The sequence below is a fragment of the Blennius ocellaris genome, assembly GCF_963422515.1.
Source record: "Blennius ocellaris genome assembly, chromosome: 6".
In the NCBI taxonomy this organism is placed as follows: domain Eukaryota; kingdom Metazoa; phylum Chordata; class Actinopteri; order Blenniiformes; family Blenniidae; genus Blennius; species Blennius ocellaris.
In genome coordinates this window covers 6,886,606-6,908,962 of record NC_137655.1, presented here as the reverse complement: position 1 = coordinate 6,908,962, position 22,357 = coordinate 6,886,606, and the positions used below count along the sequence as shown (strand labels likewise).

Genomic DNA, 22,357 nt, shown 5'->3' with positions numbered 1-22,357 from the left:
CTGTTTGACTTCATCTTAGCACAAAGGCAGACGAGAGGAAAGTAATTTAACCAACTGTAATGAGGGCACAAGAGGAAGACTTTAATGTCTGTGAAAGAAGCCTTTTACCAGTGCGGGCATTACCACCGAAGATTCTGCAAGTCATCACGCAGCACCTTCAAGCCAACATTATTACAGAGAGGTATTCATGTTCGCGAGTTGAGCTCATGCATTCATTATGGTGTGTCTGCAGAGCGCAGGCCTTCTGTGATAAATGACGGCAATGAGTCTGCTCCTGTAGTGGCCGGTGTCACGATTTGCAGAGCTCTGCAGCACGTCTCCCCTGTATTCATCCATCCTGTAGTGCGAGAGTGGAGGAGGACGCCTCTCTACGCTCATATGGTGTCCAATTAAAAATACCACACGAAACGAGCGAAGACTCGGCTTTCACATGTCAGACTGTTTTGCAGGATGCATGCAGATTACAGGCCTAAAGGGGGAGCGAGCAAGGAGTAGTAGACAGAATATGATTACACTCAATTTACTTGGGTTTCGCAGCACAATTATGTATCATTCATGGAGCAAATATTGTGTTTGGGGACCTCATAATAATGATGTCAGATTTGCAGACACTACAGCAATTTATTTTAGCCTGAAGTAGTTACTGTCTTTTTATTTATATAAGGAGTTTTGTGTATAATAACTTTAACATCACATCAAAGTCAATATGTTTACAAACACACCGAAATTTGTATCATCAAACTGATTGTATGTGTCTCTTAAGTGTCATGATCTTTGGAAACCTACCGCATGGGATTCTGGGATATGACAGATGGCATCATGGCAGCTCAAGCGCATATATCAACATGTGACCAATTCAGCCTGAGAAAAAGCCATCCTTTCTCAAAGAAATAGTATTCAAGCCACGAGAATAGTGTTAAATGTTATGAAACTGACTGTTAATTCCTTTTTCCAGTTTGAATCGAGAGTTTCCGTGACTGCAAGATGTCAAAAAACCGGGGTATTTTCCGTGAAACTTAAATGGTGGAAATACGTGTTTGTATGAGTGTAATGAAGAATTCTCTTCAAAAAGGTATTAACATACAAGAGATGTACATGAACAACTAAAACTGAGTCCTACATTTTTCATGTTTCCCATGTAGATTCTGGTAGAGCAACTTTAAGTTCAGCATAAAAATGGCATAAGTCATGGAAAATTCTGCTCTTTTTGTGTGTAAATGTGAAATGTGTGCACACGGTCATTAACATGTGCCTTTTGCCTTATGTTTGCAGGTGACTGGCTGGCTGGAAAACCACCAAACTCCTTCTCCTTCTGAGGACATCCGAGCACAGGGTCGCTCTTACCTCCCCCTAGCATGGAGCCCACCAAAGTCCAGTCAGAAGGTGGCCTCAATGTCACCCTCACTATCCGCCTCCTCATGCATGGAAAAGTAAGCAGACACATAATTTTAGAGGCAGTTAGAGACGGAGGGAGGAGGGGAGGGTGTTTATATTTCACGACCTTTCCAGAAACCTGTTAGGGAATACAGCAACACTGATTTAATTTAGCTCAGACTGTAACAGTCACACACACACAATTCTACAGCATAAAGCAAAAGGCTCCACCCATTGACGTATTGGATTCACTAACCAGAGCTGCATCTTAATCATCACAACTCTCAATCTAACCTGGAGGTTCTCAAAACATGACAAGACAAAATGTGTCGTTAGAGGACTTAAATCACATTACCTTCCATTAAATCCACATAATTCTTAACACCCTCTGTAGTCCACTTCGTTAGAGATTTGTGCATTTATATATGGTCTGCAGATTGTTCAGTTAGAATTTTGCATTACAGTGCAAAACTTTCAATATAAATTATATATTGCATATATCTTATAAGCAAGGACAATGTTAAGTATTTGATTACACAAAGTCAATAGCTCAACGCCCCACTAATTAATTTGATAATTTATTTTTGAAAAATACATTTAAAAAATGTGTAGACGAAAGGCCCTGGCCCACACATTTCTTCTGTTCTGTCCCTGCTATAGCACTTCTGTTCTAAACTGCCGTTAAATCCTAAAAACATGTCAAATGTTATTGAAAGCAGGGTTTTGTTCCTCGCAAGGTATGAAGAACCTCACAAATATGGTGGTTCTCCCAGGTTTTTAGCCCCAACAACAGACAAATACAACTGTATATAGACATGTCTAGGGGACATTTTGGGAGACACTGCATTGGCCTCAATTTTCTCAGAAGTATTCTCGACTCCCAATCCAGTTGCTGGAAGCAACCAAAGTAAATAGTTAATGATGTTGCTAAAAATCTATTGTATTCCCAAAGCAATTTCTTTTGAAAAATAACATACAAAGATCATTAGGTATTGTACATCACCACAATTACGGGACTGATGAGAACCGAGAGATTAAAATTCATAGCAGGCAAGGAATATTTTAAAGGAGTTAAATGTTGTGTATGTATAAGAGTATTAGTGGGGCTTTCCTTGTGGCTTGGAGGTTGATGCAGTAATAAAAGAAATCATTTCAGTCCAGATGAGGGATCCTTGTTGCATGCAATTCACAATCTGTGTACTCAATCAATCTACTCTTTCAATGTTGCAAGTTGTGAGCGGAGTGTGTGAAAGACTTTCATATTTCAGAGTGAAGCGACTACAAAAATAAGCACTAGCTTTATTATGCTAAATTGTCCATGTGCTATGTCTGCGATGTTGTATATGCATCAAAATTAAGGCCTCCACACGACCCATCTACACTGGAGCACTGTTCTCTTGGTTGTGCTGCAATGTTAAAGTCAAAGAATTACTCATACTGGGATGAGGACCATCGATTAGAAAATTCAGAAATCTAAAACAATCCAGACACAAATCTTCACACACATTCTTAAAGGAAAGAGTTTGAACCACAGTGCCATTGTGCAGCCCAGTAAATGTCCCATACACTGCATTTCCAAAGCATGAGAAATCGTAGCCATGGATCGTGCTTTTCCTGAGCAGCCTCACCCCTGGAACATCTTGCACACAAGTTGTGTTATGCATCTGAAGCAAAACATCTCTGCACTTTCTGCAGCATCAATCATTGCTTTTAAAACTTCAAGCCTTTATATTATCTAAAGGTGAAGTATTATGTGCCCTGCAGGTGGCGGGGGATGCATTTAGTTTTCTGTGCCTGCGGTGTACTTATTGTACAGTCATAAAGACATGCATCTGGAATCATTTCAGACTGACAGGCACACATCAAGAATGACTCCGAGTCTAGCCTTTAAAGGTGCCCTGCTTTTTGTTCTCTACTTATTCTTTGTTTACACCACTCAGACTGGTGACATAGCCCAGACTATAAATAGCATATCTTTTCTCCTTTGCTTGTAAATCCTTAAGTCTTGGTCAGAATCAGAAATGTGTTGCTCATGTTCAGTCACCGTGGCCTTTCCCCTCCCTGCCATACAGGAACTCTATAATTTCAGGATGCCCGACAGCTTCCAGCACTTGGCCACATATTTAGTTTTTTTTTTTTGTCTGCCATTGGAGATTTTAAAGGGCACCGTATGTGTTGACTTGAGTGGTGGTTATGTAACAGCAGCTCAGGTTTGAGTCTGTCGGGGCGGTTCACTGGAGGTGGGGCAGCTGGAGAACTCACACTATCATCCCCTCAGCTGGATCGTGCAAAGACTGAAGCCAACATTCTCTCCTTGCCTTGTGAGGTGATTCAAAGCCCAATGACCCAATGATTGTTTCAATAACCCTGCACCCAGCCAGGGCCCCAGCCATGACTGCCATGGGGGGGGGATGACCCATATCCATTTTTCCTCTGCATCTGTGGAATAACTGCTGATCCCTCCAACATCTACTGGGCTGGATTAGATACTGGAACATTTCACACATGATCACCCCTCCAGCATTTAATTGTTAGCTTTGCCCTTTCTCTAGACTGATCCCATTGAGCCATGTAAGTCTCTCTGCCACAATTACCAAAAGTATGGCTGCTTGAGACACTTTAATACAGCTAAACTTACTCTGAATGTTTTTCTAGTGTCCGTGACCTGTGAAACCAGTTTAATGAGTTTTCCTTGATTACATAAAAAAAAAAAAAGTGGCCAGGTGGCCCTAATACATTAGCTATTAAAAATAATGACTTATTGGACGGTTGCTGTGATGCATTCAGGTAATTCAGTTTATTTGTGAGTTGTTTGAAAATCATGAAATATAATCTGGATGTCATGGCTGCCAATTATTTAACTGAGAACGATGAACAGAAACTCTCATGACGCGAATGCTTATTGCAAGCTGCCAATACAAGGCAGACACTGTGTGCGCAGGCTAATGTTAAAGCTACTTGCAATGTTCTCCTCCAGCAACAGTTTTTTTAAGTTCAATAATAACCAATAAGAAATGGCTTCTGAGTGCACCAATGCTAAAAGCTGACTAAAAAAAGCCAGAGAGATACAACAGCTTTTTTTCTTTATTTTTTTTATGAGCAACAAGAAACAGCGTTTCATATGTCATAACATAAATCAGTCACTCCCTCTTTAATGCTTAAGTTGGTGGTGTCACAGTAGTGCATATAGTTTTGCAGAATTTGTTAACTAATCATTTTGATTCACTGTGAATGCTATTTTCCCTGTTCTGGTTTTCTCAACTGTTTTGAAACCATCCCTGATTGGATTTTGTTGGAGTGTCATAGCGGCACTCTGTTAATTCAGTAATACTGAATTGAATGAATGAATGAAGATTGTTATTTGGTTCCCACCGGGAAAGGTTATCGTCTTTTGAAGCAAAAGAAAACACTGATTTGCAAACAAGGCTTTGCATAAGGAGCTGGTGAATAGAAATGGAAACTGCTGCAGCGCAGTAAGCGGCCGGCAGCTTTTACGTCACATTGGATGTGACCCTCACAGTCACAGAGGAGAGGTCAGGGAGTGTTGGTGCTTGCGGCCAACTTTAACTCTTCTGCTCTTTTCCCCAATGAGCTCCAAACAACCTCGTAAAGACTGAATACATGCATACGGAAATTGTGGCCTTCAACACAACTGTGTGTATCGGACACTCGATACTTGTTCGGGGAAATCAACAGCAAGCAGCTGTAACACACTTTGCATTCACATGCAAGAGCTTATTAAAGCTTATTTGACTAAAATTCTCTTTTTTTTCCTCTCTTTTGTTACTGCAGGAGGTTGGAAGTATAATTGGAAAGGTATGGAGCACTTTTATTCTATGATTAAAAAGCATATTGTGTTTTTGTGACAGTGTTTGAACCATACATATGCCTCTTTTTTTTAACCCCAGAAAGGAGAAACGGTAAAAAAGATGCGAGAAGAGGTAAGTGAGAATTTAAAATATAATTTGCATTAAAAATATATACTTTTGACAGCATGGTCACACCAGTGATTCTAAACCTTTTTCGTGAGCGACGCACATTTTTACCTAAATAAACCTTGGCAACCCCCATCACACAATTATAAAAATATTTTTTTCAAAAGAAAATTGCAGGTACTGCATTACACACAATATTTAAAATACAGATAAATGTTTCAATTCTTTGACAAGGAGTTATTTTCTCTGAAGTTAAACTCTTTGTGGTTACACTTTCATTTGCTAGTTTTTCCCACCACAAAATATGCACTCAGCTTCAATTTTGGCCATTGATTCAATGAAACCATGTCATATTCTGTGGAACTCTCCAAGTAGGCAATTGTTTTCATTTTTGCCAATTAATATTTCTCTTTAGCCTGATGCTCTAAATGCTGACTCGCCTATTATTAAGGCGTTAAAAATGTTAAACTCTTAAAATCAAGAGTACTTTATGAGCACGCCATGACTTTTTGGCGTCCCCCATGTGGGGAGTCGGGCCCCTCTGGTGGAATCACTGGTCCAGGGGTTTTATGGCAACACATGGAGAACAAAGTGGATATCAGTGACCCAATCTATTTTTTTTTTTTGGAGAACCTCTCAGATTGCCTTCATCTAAACCCTATCTGGATTCCCAGAACAAACATATTGAAGCAGGAGGTTTTCAAAAATAAAAAAGCAATAGGCAGTTTCCTAGGTAAGCTCTCGATCCCAGAAAACAACACCAGGGCTTTCTATCAAATATAACCTAATTTTGATAACTCATCCCAGGCAGAGCCCAGGGGCCCCCTGTGATCTCTGGCAGCCAAGAAGGATTTAGACTGGGTACAGGGTACCATCGGTTCACTTGGTTGTGAACTCCTGTATGCCAAACCTCTTTCATTTCATTGATAAAGATCTACTGAGGTATATACTGGGATCGCACAATAAGAACAGACAATGGTCATTCAATTGGGCCAATCCTCTTCAATGCACTTGTATTGATAGGTTTCGCAAATGTCCATTCCAGGTTAAAATCCATACCGTGATTACACCACCTGTAACAACTGTCAATATTATTCAGTGTGTGAGACAGTGTGTTTTTTGGTTTTTTCTTTCTTTCTTAGAGTGGAGCACGGATCAATATTTCTGAGGGCAACTGTCCAGAAAGGATTGTCACCATCACTGGACCAACAGACACCATCTTCAAGGCTTTTGCCATGATTGCCTATAAATTTGAGGAGGTGTGACTGGATTGCACAATTAGTGACATGATTATTTTCTGTGACATGTTGAACTCATACGAGCATGCAAGCCATCACATACCAACCCTTCTGATCAATATGCGCTCACATCATTTGTCTCAAGTTCTGAACTGTCATTGCTTATACATTGCATATATTAAAGACGTGCACACACACACACACACACAGTTTAAATTACATAGTGACCAGGAATAACTTAAAGACCTGCTGTGTAAGTCAATGTTGATTTGTTGAAGTAGAAATGCCACAAGAAACCTGATCATATACAATTTCCACAAGGGGATTGGTAAAGTATTAATAGTTGTAGGCTGTGGATGACCTAGTAAGACCAAGTAAATCTTGGCCAACCATGAACCTATTCTCTTCCTTGATAAATGTATTGTTTAGCAATCTCATCTGCTAACAGGTGAAAATGAAAAATGAAAATGATAAAAAAAAAAAAAAAAAAAAATTCTAATGATAAAGGGGCAGTTTAGTTTGTAAAAGATATGCTATTCCAATCCCAATTATGCCAATTGAATTCACCATGTTGCCCTTCCTATGTGTTGAAAATGATTTACCATTTATTTACCTTACTTTTATGTAGTAATGTTATGGTAAACTATTCGAAACAAAAGTGAAAGTAACTTAACTGTAAGTGATCTTTGACTGACTGCTGTGTTCCCAGTGATCCGTTTTGTAACCTGGAATATCAATGAGTCAGACATTGGCAGACACACCCAAAGAGCAGCACGCATTTAGGTTGCAAAACAGATGAAAATAACTGAAAGGACTCACTGAAACAAATGTGTCATTGCAGGTCATTTGTCGCCCTACAGCGACTAAACAATTAATAACCTAAGTGTTTGAGGTCACACAGAGAACATTAAACTCCTTGTTAAATGAAATATCTGTTGTTGTTTTCTAGGACATTATCAATTCCATGAGCAACAGCCCAGCAACCAGCAAGCCCCCGGTCACTTTAAGGCTCGTCGTGCCAGCCAGCCAGTGTGGCTCTCTCATAGGGAAAGGAGGGTCCAAAATAAAAGAAATGAGAGAGGTATATAAACCTTTTTTTTTTCCCCTTGTTTTATATCACCTATATAGTTTTATTGTCTTTTCTCCTTTTAGAGATGTCCCTGGATCCATTTGGGAGTAGCAAAGCGTGTAATCTTACACTATCGCACAGAGTCCTCTAATAGAGTCTACAAGCCTAACGCGACAAAAGCAGATGATTACTCCTATTGTGAGATGGTTCAAATCTAGAAGGGACAGCAAAGCATGGTGTGGATCCATACATTGACAAGAGGGCTTTTTATCACCATCATTGTGACAACATACAGTAAGAATACTATTCAAAAACTGTAGTTTACCGAAAGATTGATTAAACATCGAGAAAAGCAGTGTGAGCAGCATGATTGCACTACAGCCCAAGGCCACATCAGTCGTAGGTGTTTAGGGCCTGCATGTGATCACCACTTGTTGCAAATGGGCCTTTGTTAATAATGAAGTGTTCAGCCTTAAGGAGTGTCCTTCGAGTTGTCTTTTTGATGCAAGGCAGGACTCTATCCCGACGCTCAGTTAACACATAAGAGCACTCTTGATTGTACAAGTGCCATTCTTTGTCTTCATTTCAATGATATGTTGGAGGAAGCAGCATCATTTTCATCTCTTTCGTTAGTCCTCATCACCAATGAGTTTGTCAGAGCTTTGAGAAGCCTGGAACACCTATGAATCGACAGTGGTTAGAGCTGCCATGTTAAGAAAAGTGAATTTTCTCGGTACCATGGATAACCATATACCAATCCATCTCTTCTTTACCATGTCATCCAACTTAGAACATAATCTGCTAAGGCACAAGCAAGTCAAAGCTAATGTACCAAGGGGGTAAACAAAGCAATTCAAAATAAATATGCAATATCTGGTATTTGTCCCAGATTTAGCAAAACGTTATGGTAATGTATTAATGTACAATGCACAATGTGACTGACTACATCTGAAAACATTTCATGTTTGTGATTGTGTCTGTATTTGATACATTCGAAAAGCGCAAATCAGCGCAGCCTTTCTTTTAAAGGCTGCGCTGTTGCTGTGACTGTGGTAATAATCCATTCATCAGCTGGCTCTACACAAGTTTTTATGCAGATTTTCCTCTAAGGTGTTTTTTTTGTTGTGCCCCCTCCTAGGTCTTGCGGTCTTTTTTCTAATTATTTCAAGTTGCTCTTAATTGACTTAAGTTTTTCGCAAAAATCAAATGTATGCATGGGAACAAACTGGATTAACAGGGGGAACTTGCAAACTCCATAAAGAGAGAAACAAACTGGAAGTATTACGCCACTCCGCTACCCACTAGATAGCATTATAAAAATTATATCCGTTTTTTGTTTGTTTTTGCTTTTGTACAAAGTGCAGGTGAAAAGACACGCAACTGGCCACGAAAAACTCTGATGGTATATACAATTAAAAAATAATGCAATCCATCGACACAGAAAAAAATATGGAAGTCTATTACGGATTTTGGTGGTACTAATTACTTATGTTGGCATGAGATCCATGAATTGATTGAAATGATTTAACACAAAAAAAATTGTTGGAGTTCAGTGAAAAATGTGAACTCAAGACCATCACCAACTTAGAATTCTGATTCAGATAATTCAATAAGCCTTTAAAGAGCTTAGGTTGCTGCAAAGAAAAATCTGTACAGCTACCACTTTCCAACAGCCGTCACGAAATGAAAGCTGGAAAAGTACAGCAATCACACTAAGGATGCACATGTTCACCCTCAGATATATACAAATGTAAAAGCTTGACAGCACATCAAGATGAAGGCAGACCGAATATCACAACTACCACAGAGTTCTTTTAAAGTCTGACATGCAGTCTTTCAAATCCTAATATGCACAAGGAAAAGTTGTTTGGCAACACTGATCAGTCATCTACCAATCACCTGCAATTGAATGCCTGCACACTTAGAAATACCGTTACATGTGTTAGAATTAAGTTGTATCAGTGTGTGCGAGTCCCTCAAACTTCCTCACTATGCTCTAGTCAACAGGGGCCCAGGTACAGGTGGCAGGAGACATGCTGCCCAACTCCACGGAACGTGCGGTGACAATCTCTGGGACCCCAGAAGCCATCATCCAGTGTGTCAAACAAATCTGTGTAGTCATGCTGGAGGTAAAGGATGAAGTATGGGAAGACTTCTGAAAACAGACGCTTGCTTTGGGATGTTTCTACTGTGGCTGGGGGATATTTAGCACACATGACATTTTAATGGCGAATGGTCAGAATCACCAACCATGTCCATAACCATCTGTCGGCTTGTGCTTCTGAAGTGCGAAAAGGGTTGTTTTGTCTATTTCCATTTGATTGCAGCAATGACAGAAGGGAAGTGAGGATTTATATATTGTGAGTGTTCTCAGGGTCGTGATTAAATAAGCTCGATGCATTTTGGTGAAAGCAATCTACAATTATTGTGACAGTTTCCATGGACGACTATACAAAACTGAACTGACAGGTAAAGCATGATACTGTCAGCAACATTCAGAAGGCTGTTGCTGTGTCTGGATATTGTCTTTGAGGATATGATACCTAAGTCAGCACTCCTCCCACCACAGCACAGCACAGCAGCTACAGAAGAAATTTGATTAAGCCCACTCCACAGTCTTGAATAGCCGTGTTGCTGCAGCACAGCATGAATCAATAATTCTGTGTCTTTATAGTAAGTTTTCAACCCCCCGACTTTCTTGTTGAAACCACCTCCCTGCAGGCTTTGATATACAAGCCGGTGCATTTATAAGAAAACAGAAACATTGCCGTGCATTTAAGCACAATCACACATACGAAGCTTTTATGCTCCAATTGCCAAAAAATGTAGACAGCTAATACCTCCCAGTTTTGTGGATCCTTCTTTCTTTGTTCAAGTGAAAAGAATATTCCAGTCATTTTCAAAACCTACCCACTAATTCTGACATTCCTCACAGTCGGGGACTCTGTTGCCTCTTAGTCATCTTGTCCTTTGTTGTTGAGAGCTGGTTTCATCTTGTGTGGGACCTGTGCAATGTGATTATGGAGAGAATTAATACATCTCTATGGTCTGATTAGCAACTTAAAGGGATTTCCAGTTCATGAGAGGTCTCAGAGCAGCTTCCTTTTTCTTCTAGCAAAAAAATCATTCGATACCCAAATAGTCACATTTTCATCACACACACACGGTATGGTACTTATACATACATGTTAATATATACATTTCTTTCTACTTGCAACAATCACTCGTCTTCAAATGTTATTTGAATATTGTAATAATGGCACCAGATTTTGACAGTCAGGTTATAGAACACTACTTGTAGCCCAAGCTAAGATGGTCCTGGCTGTAGGTTTGTATTTTGTGGTCTGGGAAGTATTGCGAGGTTACTTTCTAGCCTTTGTGAGCTACTAAATGCAAACAGTTCCATAGTTTGTGGGAAGCTTTGGAGGTTTTATTGTCATATCAGAGGCACTGATGGTTTAATAACAGTGTTTAGTAGAGGATGGCCACATTTGTCTGCTCAGCTTTTTTTTATACATAGACTGATTGTTTTTCTCTTGCTTGTTTCCTAGTCTCCACCAAAAGGTGCCACCATCCCTTATCGCCCAAAGCCCGCCTCCACTCCAGTAATTTTTTCTGGTGGCCAGGTAAGTGTTAAGCAACTACGAGCAAAGTTTTATGCATGGAGGCCTAATATGCGGTTGCTAAGTTTTTCTGAGACCCCATTTACACGTTGCTGTCCCTTTCAATGACCACGCTGCTCAGAACCACAGGATAAGCAACTTTTTGAAAATTACTCGCAACGTACAACATTTTTAAAAACACTTGACACCGTGGAAATGAGGAAAACAACTTTTTGAAATTGCTCCAACTTCGTCTCTGTGCAAGAGGGAAAATGCAACTTTTCTGAAATGCTGCTACTACGCATGAGCACCCCAACTATAGTAAATGGTTCTACTGCACATGCTCAGTAGATGGACGATAAAAACAAGTTGGCCTCCAGCGTGTCATGACTACCAGTCCATATTCTCCTGGGACTTGGTAGTTTTAAAGTTCGGAGTCAAACATCCACCCGACATTAATTCAGTCCATCAGAAAAACTCAACTCTGCATGATAAATTCAATTAGAACTGATTTTTGTGTTACGTGGGTAAAAGAGTTTAACTATCTTCCCCCTCTACATACTTTACAATCAAACTATCTTCCTGTGTCTCTGTCATATTTACAACAAACACTAGAGGGCAGAATAAACATATATTAAGCCCATATGAAGCAGCTACTTCAGTGTTTTCTGGTGAGGCCATGTCTAATTTCAAAACAAATTAGCTTTTGTCCATCTAGTACGGTACATTTTGCTGCATGCTTCTACTATAAGGAGCTGAACATATTTGCATTTTCTCAAATAAAAGGGATACATTTGAGAAAGACGGCACATAACAACTTGTAATGACTCAAATTTGGGGGCTTTTCTTTTGTCTGGAAATCATGCCCAGTAGGAGCTAAGTGGAAGACACAATTGAAACCTCCGGAGAAGATAATGCATAAGGCCTGTTTTGAAAAATGTTGATGTGCAAACACGTTCACAGCGGGCAGACAAAGCACACAAACAGCTGGGCAGCACAGAAAGAACCGCATGAATTCCACCTTTGTGAAACTTACAGGGAAGTATTGATGCAACATCACAGTTCATATTCCTGAAAGATGTGACATGACAGTCACTTGGAACTTGAATATGATGCATGTAAAGAAGATATGCCGTTTAACTCTACCTTACACATTTACAGGCTAGCCTGGGATTCGAGTAATTACTCACTCAAGACTTCAGCAGGTGTTTTGCTCGTCGAGGTGAATTTATGAATTAAACATGAAACGGCAGAACCAAAAGTGATGAATTGTAAAGAAGCTGAAGTTGCATTGCCAGCTGGTTCTAAATATAGTTTATGTACTGTATACTGAAACAGTGTCGAGAACATAGTCATTTTTCTTCCTGCTCAAAGTGGTCCTGTTTGCATTACTAAAACTGAGATGACAAGGTCCCATTACACTCCATTCTCAAAGACATAATGCTCTTGTGCTACATGCATTTCTTCAGTGTAATATTTTCAGCATCAACTATGATTAGATCCAATTGTGTAGATAGAGGGCTGCAGGACGATTGTTTTTGTTGGTTGGTGAGAAAGTTAGCATTACCTCCATTTCCTTAGTTAATAGATCATTTTGACAAAATAGTTTTTACATCATTACTAAGAATAAGACCTAACCTAAGCCATTCAAACATTATACATTGCAAGATAATTAGGCAACACACATACATACACACATACACATACATACAGGTTGGTTTTTTGATAGCCTTAAAGAAATCACAGGAAAATAGCAAATGGTATTATAATTTACTGACATTGTGACAACATGAATAGAATAGAATAGCCCAATTCTATTCCCAAGTCACATTGCTTTGATGAATCACAGGTGTACTGAGAATTTGGTGGGTCAATTCATAAAAAAAAAAAGAAAGTCTAATATTCATGAAATGTTTCTACAAAAATGAACCCGGCAGGAAATTACCTCATGAAAGGCCTTACAATTCAGATGGTTTTTTTAGAAGAAATACTCATTGTGTTGACATGTGAAATCTTTTACTTCATCATTTCAACGTTATTCCAACAAAGCAGAAGTAGGAAGAATGAAACTCCAAAACCTAAAAAAAAAAAGAAAAGAAAAAAAAGGCAAAAACTGCTCGGATTCTGAAGTGCTGCTGGTAGAAAGCAGAAAAAACAATCTCACAAAAAAAAGAAAAACACAACTTGGTACATTCTGGGGGAATTCAGAGTGCTGGTCTTTATAAGAACAAATCCTAAAGCACAAAGACATGAACATCATCTACAAAATACCTTTACAGAACCACAGAACAATAACAACACTATTTAGAATGAGGAATCAGAAGTGCTCAAACTCCAACTTGTATGCAAGGTTTGCAACTCTCCCTTCAGCACGTCTTATGCCTTAATTGTTTTAAGGTTTAAAAACAAGCAATAAATGTTTAGGCTCAGATTGTTACTTGGAATGATTCAACTTGGTTGGTTTTTAAGAATGCCTAAATATCAATTGTGTTCATATCAATCTTATCAAAAATTCCAGTCAAGTGAACACATCTCTTATAATTATATGAATATCTTTGTTGATAGCTTTGTTACAAATCACACACTACATTTTTGCACAAATGGTGAGTTTGGTGACATTTTTAGAAAGTCATTAATAAATGCCATATTTGAAAAACATGTTTGTATTGGCTTTCTTTACAAAATGCCCTAAAGGCTGCCCACAAGGTCTCTGCAGGGTTACCGCTTGCCTGCGGGCATTACTCTGACCACCCATAGATCAGACTTCAAAAGCTCACTCTCTTTGTCTGATGTCTTTTTTTTCACTTCTTGTTCTGAAATCTGCTCTATTTTTTCTCATCTTTCCAGGCCTACACAATTCAGGGACAGTATGCCATACCACACCCAGATGTAAGTTGGTGGTCTCTTTTCAATCAAATCAATACACACACCTGTGCCAGATTTATAAGCTGAACCGATGCTCAATTTTAAGTGACAATCACTTGGATCGAGACAGGTCATACATAAAAAATGACCAGACTGTCTGCACATAGTTTTGAGGTTGGAGTGATTGGTAATAAATTGGTGAATCCTGGTGCTAATGATAAAGGCACGGTTATACCAGTTTTGATGGAGACACCCCTTTAATTCCAGCAGACCATAGAGTCTCCATTAATAATCTGCCTTCATCTGTCCTTGTCGTCGGAGCATCTCAAGAGCTACCTTGTGTCAGATCCACTAATTCAAAGTTGCGCAGTGATTGATGCCATTGCAGGGGGTGGTTGACGCTACAATCACTCAAGCACAGACTTGACACTCTCTTCCACCCTCATTAAAACCCCTCTTAAAAGGAGAAGGCGCCTTTAAAGCATCCATCTTTCCTCATTCCTGATGGAAATGATACACAGCAGGAGGGCAGACACCCCGCGACCATGTAGGGGTTGAGAGCGCCCGCTCTGACACCATGTGAAACCGAAGGTTCTGGGCTCGTGAGCTGTAAGTGCCGACTTGAAAGCCATGTGGTAATTGAGGGGGCAAATGACACGTCTCCCTGCATTTAATTATAGTGTGCTCACAAGTGGAGCCATTTAAAAAAAAAAATACATTCGAGTGCGTGGAGATTACAGGGAAACAGGTAGAATTGAACATCAAATTATCAAGCTATTTCCATGTCCGTGACAGACAATCACCCCCTTCCTATTCTCTCCGTCTCTTTTTTACGATACTTTTCATCCTCCACCACCCTGTGTCATGGCCTCCTCCTCCTCCTCCTCCTCCTCCTCCTCCTCCTCCTCCTCCTCCTCACCGTTTCTTCACTCTCGTTTTGGTTGGCTTCATTTCTTGGTGTGACCTGTGTAACAGTAACCTCTTAGTTCTACTTTCCCTCCTAACCCTTCAGCAGTTGACCAAGCTCCACCAGTTGGCTATGCAGCAAACCCCCTTTACCCCTCTCGGACAGACCACCCCTGCTTTCCCTGGTACGTACCCACAAGGCCCTATAGATAATTCCTTCTCTTTGCATCCAGAGAAACTTTTTTTTTTTTTCTTTCCCTACCTCGCACCTTATCTCTTTTAGCACAGCATGCCTTGGCCCCTGTGGTTTCTATCCTCCTTTGATTTTTTTTCCCCCCATGTCTATATTTTTCTCTCAGAGCTGTCTTGAGACGATGCCAGAGAAAATGACACTGGGATTCATTCTAAAACGATGTGTTCGAAATTGCATTATCTCTTGGCGACAGGACACACATCTTCCCCCGAACACATTTTTTAAGGCCATTTTACTTTTTGTTAAAAGACAAAAACCTTCAGGGGAATGGGCAGGGAACACTGTGCTGTAATAATCGACTGGATCTCCTCCTTATCTGAAAGGAACAATTTCATTCAGACCATAGTATATGTAATAGCCGTCTCGTGACCTGCATGTGTGTTTGCAAAAGAGTAATTGAAGGTCTCATGAATAAACCGCTACCTGAAAAGGATATGCGAGTTGCCATCATGGGGCAAATCAGTTAGTGAATCAACAATGCTCTTGAAAGCTCGAAATGGGTTTCTGCTGGACAAACTGGAAGTTATATAAGCTGTAGATAAGCATCAAGTGAATTTTTTCTTATCTTCAATTTAACTTTCTTATGGTAAATTAAATGCATGGGTTGATAACATCAGAGGGCTACATTCGCCCCCCAAAAATCTTGGTATTATTATTAGAGGCGACTTTCCTGGCTGCTCCCAACAATGCTTTGACATTAAAATTGCTTCGAGTTCGAAATCCAACTCAAACTGGCTTGGTTCAGTCATTAGTCCCATCTATTAATGTTGCATAGAGTCATGCCAGTAGTTTCCCCATTGTCAGTTTTGTTAGCGCATTTCAGGTCAAACCTCTGAACCTTCTTGGACTAAATTGCTGTATAGAAACTGCTTCAGTTCCAGAGGATTCAAGGCAGTTGACATGGTACGAATATGAATAATACTGCTGACAGATGTACTGTAAAGTAGGGATGCTCATCGTGATGGAACACATTTCAATCAAGACTCGAGGACTATTGCAGGAAATGGAAAACGCTCAAAACGCAATCAAAAGGTAGTATTTCGTCAAAATACATCATATGTATTAAGAGCCTTGAATCAAATTTTTCAAGTCATATGAGATTTTAAAACCTGAAGTACGAGGCACTTTCTGTGCGGTATGCCAAAGACGCAAGTTCTTTTTATAAATCGTGGTAACAGGTGTTATCGTTTGAGACTATGTGGGCTAAAAGCTCAAACATGTCAAAGGAGCTCAAGTGTGACCAAGTAGCACCGTGTATAGAAGCAACCTTCAGTTAGGGAAATTCTGGCCTTGTTTACATGACATTTCAATTAAACATGCATTCATTTTGTGTTTTTATTTCAGAAAGATTTTGCATTTACAACATTGAGAAAATGATTTTACACAGGCCTGCACATGTGTGAGTAGATGGACAAAAACAACAATTGCTGCCTCCAGAGTGTCAAGACTCCCTACTGTCCTGGGACTTGGTAGTTTTATAGTCGACAGTTACCCGGAATAGCAACTCAACTTCTTGGTCTGTCCATATAAATGTCTGTGTACTTGCCATGAATGTGTGTGTGGTTTCATTATAAAAACAAACGGCGCCAAATCACGGGATGACATGCTAATCACAGTGTTTTCTGCAGTTTCAGTAAACGGACATTGTTCTCAAATCGTATGAATCTTTTCTGAAACAAAAGCACAAAAACTATGCATTTTCACTTGAAATGTCATGGAACCGTGGCGTCATTTAGCAGTTTGATGTTACAAATGTGGCTTTTAAGAAAAACAAAAACAAATCTTGTGAAAATGTTTGTCCTTTAAAACATGCATAATATACAATCTGATGTCTGCCTTTTACTGCACGAGATTATCATTTTTTTATTTATTTTTTTGCCAGAATTCTTGGTTTCAGTTTCATTCAACTTGTTCAGACTCATTCGCTTTCATTTGCTCATCATACTGGTTTACCTGTTGGATATGATGAAAGCAATAGTGTAATGGTGAAAGGGCTTGGTGGCTAAACCAACGAGGCAAAACGCAGTTCAAATGGCTATAATAGCAATGACAGCCAAAACAGCGACAAATACAAATTCACAATTCTTAATGATAGATTTCATAAATGAAACATCTGCTCATTTTGCAAACATTTTTCAAACATGTTTCTAGGGTTGATTATCTGAAAATGTATTGCAACTCAAGGCAAGTTTTAATTTGTGAAAAGTGGCTTGTCAAAGCTGGAGAATAAACGGGTCTACAACCTCCATCAGTATTACAAGAGTGGCACCACTTTCCTTTCATAACTTGCGATCGAAAATCTGTTTATTCCAAAATTATAGCATATTCCTTGAAAAACCCTTCATCGCAGGTAAGAGGCATCGGTTGAATTCAAATAATCTTTCTTGTGCTTTTGTTCTCCAACTCAGGTTTGGATGCCAGTCCACCAGCCAGCACCCATGAACTCACCATTCCTAATGATGTGAGTAATCAAAAGAGGCAATTCTCTGAAGGCTTTTTTAAAAATATATAGATACATCAATTATAACATTATATAAATAATAGATCTATATTTGTAAATCAAATGAAGAGCACACAGAAAAGAGGTTTCTAAGGTAGTGTAATGCTGAAAAAGTGTTGGTCAAAGAGACCATTGATGGAATTACTGAAAGTTTAAAACTCGACTTATATTTTTAATTAACTGATAACAGAAACATTTTGGGTGTTGTATTTTTATTAATGATACATGAATAAATGAATGACATTAGCAATAATGATCCCGCAAATTCTTAATTCTTAACAGCAGAATGCCCCCCATGAGCTGATCTGCTGACCGTGCCTTCCTTAATCCAACTTGAGTTTCTTAATCTGAACTCAACTTAAGACAATTTCATAACCCATTAAACATTTCCTGCCTTATCATATTGAATAAAAGGTTTGAAGAGAACACAGAGGTGTGCTTCCCTTCTGGATGAAAGATTTGTGGGTTTTCTTTCCTCGTAGCTAATAGGGTGCATTATTGGACGCCAGGGAACCAAAATTAATGAGATTCGCCAGATGTCTGGCGCGCAGATCAAAATCGCCAATGCCATGGAGGGCTCGTCGGAGCGCCAGATCACCATCACAGGGACCCCCGCCAACATCAGCCTGGCGCAGTATCTCATCAACGCCAGGTAACCTTTCAACTCCCGCCATCGGCCTGCTGCTCCATTTAAGTGATCAAACGTGTCCAACAGCCACGCGCGGAGTGGAGATCAAAAGCAAAGTGTGACATGTGATCATGCTGTTTGAAGAGAGAAATGCTCCACCAGTTTAGTTTTGACATCTGTGACACTGACACTTTGATGAGCTGCCTGAAAATGTACAATGTCTGTCAGGTTTCAACAGGAGATAGATGAGCCCATGACTAAATGTGGCTATTCATTGTTTTTTGGGGGTTTTTTTGTGTGTGTTGCTCTTTTCTTGGTCGTTTCTGGCAGCGTTTGTTCCTTACATCCAGCCAAGTGTAGATATTAAAATGCATTAAGTTTCTACTGGAGTAAGTGGCTCATGGGAGCTCTGCCAGCTCAACTACAGAGGCAAGCAAACTGTCTTTGAAAAGAACCTGCAGATTAGTAAATTGGATCATCAATAAATGAATTATCAATATTTAATGCTTATATCAATTTGGAAATGAGGCCATATTCTTCATGATAATTACATTAAACACAAGGATGAACTCCACCTAAAAAGGCTTAATGTGGCAGAAAGAACCACTGTGAGGACGTTTTGCAGTATGATTAATCTTGTAACCACATAAAAACTATAAAACAAAACGATCAATTATTATTAGGACATATGTTCTGCCTTTTGGTTTTAATCTTTTGATTAGCATCCTCATCAATAATATCAAATACTGAATAATTCTCAGGATTTTAGCCCTATAGATTTAAATTGAAAAATACATCAATTGAGTTACTTTCCATATTTCAATGTTTGTATAGCTGGGATTTTATTTCTTAAAATTTGTCAAAGATTAGACAGTGACTTTGGGGGGGGAAAACAATTTTCAGACTGAATATTCACCACCTTTGAGACTCATTTGATTAAAGTATGTCAAATTAGATTCAGATTCAGAAAACTTTATTGATCCCATAGGGCAATTAATTTGAAGCAGCAACACTCAGATTGCTGCTGTATTGTTCTCTGCGTGCATGTGCGTGTAGTTTTATTTAGAAAACAAACAACACTGGCAACTTGTGGCCTGGCATATGAACTACATAGTTTTCAGTGTTTCTGCTATTTCAGTGTCAACGTTCCTCATTTTTCAAAGCGTTGCTGCGTAAACACGAAACATTTCTGACAAAATGCATTTTCACTTGAAACTTTGTTGTGTAAATGGGGCCTGAGAGTATAAAATTGAATCCATACATACAAACAAGTACATTTTTCAAATGCATTACCGAAAGGCCTTCACATGCTCTCCGCAATGTACATCTGCAGACCTTCCGCACGTTGCAGGTGCGCACATGATTGTGACTATGCTCCACTCTGAGCTCACTTCCGTGCGCATTACATAAAGTAACGATCTCGAAAATATCTCTTCTGCTGCCCGGTGTTCTCCACCTTTCCTAAAATAGTTTAAGTTTCATTTCAGGAGTTCTGAGCCATTTGAGTATCTATAATTACTTTTAATTTGGGATTGTTCCGACGTGGAGACGGAGGATCTCCTGCGCAGTCGACAGCGCACAAGCTGTGCAGCCACAAATTTTGGTCTGCGTGCGCTCAAACGCAGTGGGGCGGCAGCAGACCCTGCGTAAATGTACATTGTGGAGAGCATGTTAAGGCCTTAATGCGACTTGTTTTCCTTCCTGTTCATTGAAACTTGTCGTACATTGTCAGTGCAGCTCTGAGAAGACAGAGCGTCCCAGATGTCCACAGGCTAACGCACAACTCAAAGTCAAATGTTATCCGCATTAGCACTCAACAAAGAGCGCTTTTTTCACTTCAGAATGGGATTTGAGAGAGGAGTACACAAAGAAACTAATGGCTACTGCTTCCCCCCCTCCCCATCATTCCAATGGCAGGTTCAGGGACGTGGCTGCCATGTGGAATGACCCCTCATCCATGACAACATCCTGAAGTCACCCCATATCTGGCTCTCTTTTCAGAAGCCAACACCACCACCACAGCTTTACGGTTAACCTCTGTGTGTTACCCTGTAGGACGATCCCCACACACAACTGATGTAGAGAGTGTATTTATCAAAGGGATAGTTTGACATTTTGGAAACTGGGCTTCTTCACTTTCTCTTTTCTTGTAGAAAGTCGGATGCGATCAAGCACTTCTGACTTAAATACGAAGCTACATGTCGGAGGCGGCGCTTGGCTTAGTGTTTATGTAGGAAACTGACATATTGAACCCTCCTGTACCTCACTAATTATTGTGCTGGAAAGACAAAGAGATGTGCTGAGTTAGTATGCCGACACAAACGAGCTGATTATTTCAAAGTTTTCAAAGGTATAAGGTCTATTTCCTTCCTGATCAGAGGACTCTCTCCAATAGACTATTAGTTGTTCAACTTAATAGCTCCCCTGTGGTTGATAATTTTTGGAAAAAAACTAAAAGAATATGAGCATAATTATTCCTTGCAGTGGCTCGGGGTTGGCATGGATTCCGAGCTGGCATAATAAGTTAGTGATGACAATGTATGGCTATTTAAATACCCTATACATGTACATTATATATGAAATACTACCAATGTTAGGAATATAAAATGTAGCCAGAGAAGATACCATACTGTGTGGTATCAATGCCAGATTCCATGTACATAAACTGTGATTTAGGCTCATGGTAGAGGCTTGGACACCTTTTTTTATTGGTTGATTTATGTGTATTTTGCATACACACGCGAAATCATGAGCAGATAGTTTCAATATGCAATCATGAACAGTGCAAGAAAGACATTTTTAGGATGCAAAGCAGCCAATTTTAGCCTGTTGAGTTTAAATAAACACACACTGGACAGTGAACATAATAGTGGCTGAACCTCTTTGAAATTACTAACTGAAAGAAACTGCCCGTACCAGAAATACAAAAGAGCTAACAGAGGGAAAGTCTTTCAGCAACTCACTACTGCCTCGGACAGCACATGAGTGGCATTACAAGAAATTGACATACTGCACCTTGATGAGTTATTAGAAGTTCAATAAAATCTCCACAGAGACAATTACACAACCGACCATTTAAAACGACTTCATGTGAGAAAGTGGAAAAGTTTATTTTCCCCCCAAAAAATGTCAAACTATTTCTTGAACTATTTATTTAGCATGCCTCATTCCAAGAATACTATTGCACAAACATGAGTTTCTGTCCTTGTTATATAAGATGAATTAGTCCTTTTGTGTCATTGTCTGCAAAGTAAAATGAATAAAAACTGGAAAATTAATAAAAGTAAAGAAAAAAAAAAAGGAGTAAATGACTGCCATTGAGCAATGCTGTTAAGAAAAAAAATAAAGAAGAGTGATGTGATGCCTGTGTGGAGAAATACAGCCGTTCATGACACCCATCACTCGTTTCAATCCACCGCATGGCTTTGTGAGGAGGGAAGGGGGGAGATGGGGGAGATAAGGGGTATATTACCGTAATGCTGCATGGCTCCACGGCCATATCTATGGGAGGCAAGCAGGTCCAGTGGAAAGTGAAGATACTCCGAACACGGGCACAACTTTCACTTCCCAAGTGAAAGTTCCTCTTTTACAGCTGTCTTATTTTCTGTCTGACCCCCCCACCCACCCACCCACCCACCCCTCTACTCTTCCCCCCACCCCGAACACCCTCCCTCCTCTCCTGTACCGTTTTAGGCTGACGTCTGAAGTCACTGGAATGGGCATACTCTAATTTCCTACCCGTCCTTCCTCAGTGCATCACATGACCCCAAAAAAAGCAAAAAAAAAAAAAAAAGCATTGCAGCTGGTTTAAAGATTGATTTCTCTGTGTTTGTTGATATTTGAGTTTGATTATGTATTGTATTTACTGCAAACACATATCTGCAAACACTCCTCACGTTCTTCTGAAGCCCCCTCGTCGTTTCTGTTTTCCCGGAAAACGGTTGCGTTACTGTTTTTTGGCTCTCTAGTACCCTTCACCACATCTCA

The 22,357-nt window shown here is 39.7% G+C and overlaps 1 protein-coding gene across 2 annotated transcripts; it reads left to right on the top strand.

Annotated features, from left to right (window-relative positions):
* Positions 1 to 1,355: 1,355 nt before the first annotated feature.
* On the top strand, positions 1,356 to 22,100 carry LOC308131146 (poly(rC)-binding protein 3; the record flags this gene model as incomplete). Of its 2 annotated transcripts, none has more annotated exons than XM_080497754.1 (12): positions 1,356 to 1,430; positions 5,167 to 5,190; positions 5,283 to 5,315; positions 6,452 to 6,568; positions 7,497 to 7,628; positions 9,617 to 9,745; positions 11,168 to 11,242; positions 14,066 to 14,107; positions 15,099 to 15,174; positions 17,651 to 17,703; positions 18,225 to 18,394; positions 22,064 to 22,100. In XM_080497754.1, 12 exons carry the CDS (start codon positions 1,356 to 1,358, stop codon positions 22,098 to 22,100), a joined length of 963 nt encoding a protein of 320 aa, XP_080353880.1. The 2 variants fall into 2 exon arrangements, with proteins under 2 accessions (XP_080353880.1, XP_080353879.1); XM_080497753.1 differs by having other exon boundaries at positions 15,096 to 15,174.
* Positions 22,101 to 22,357: the final 257 nt, after the last annotated feature.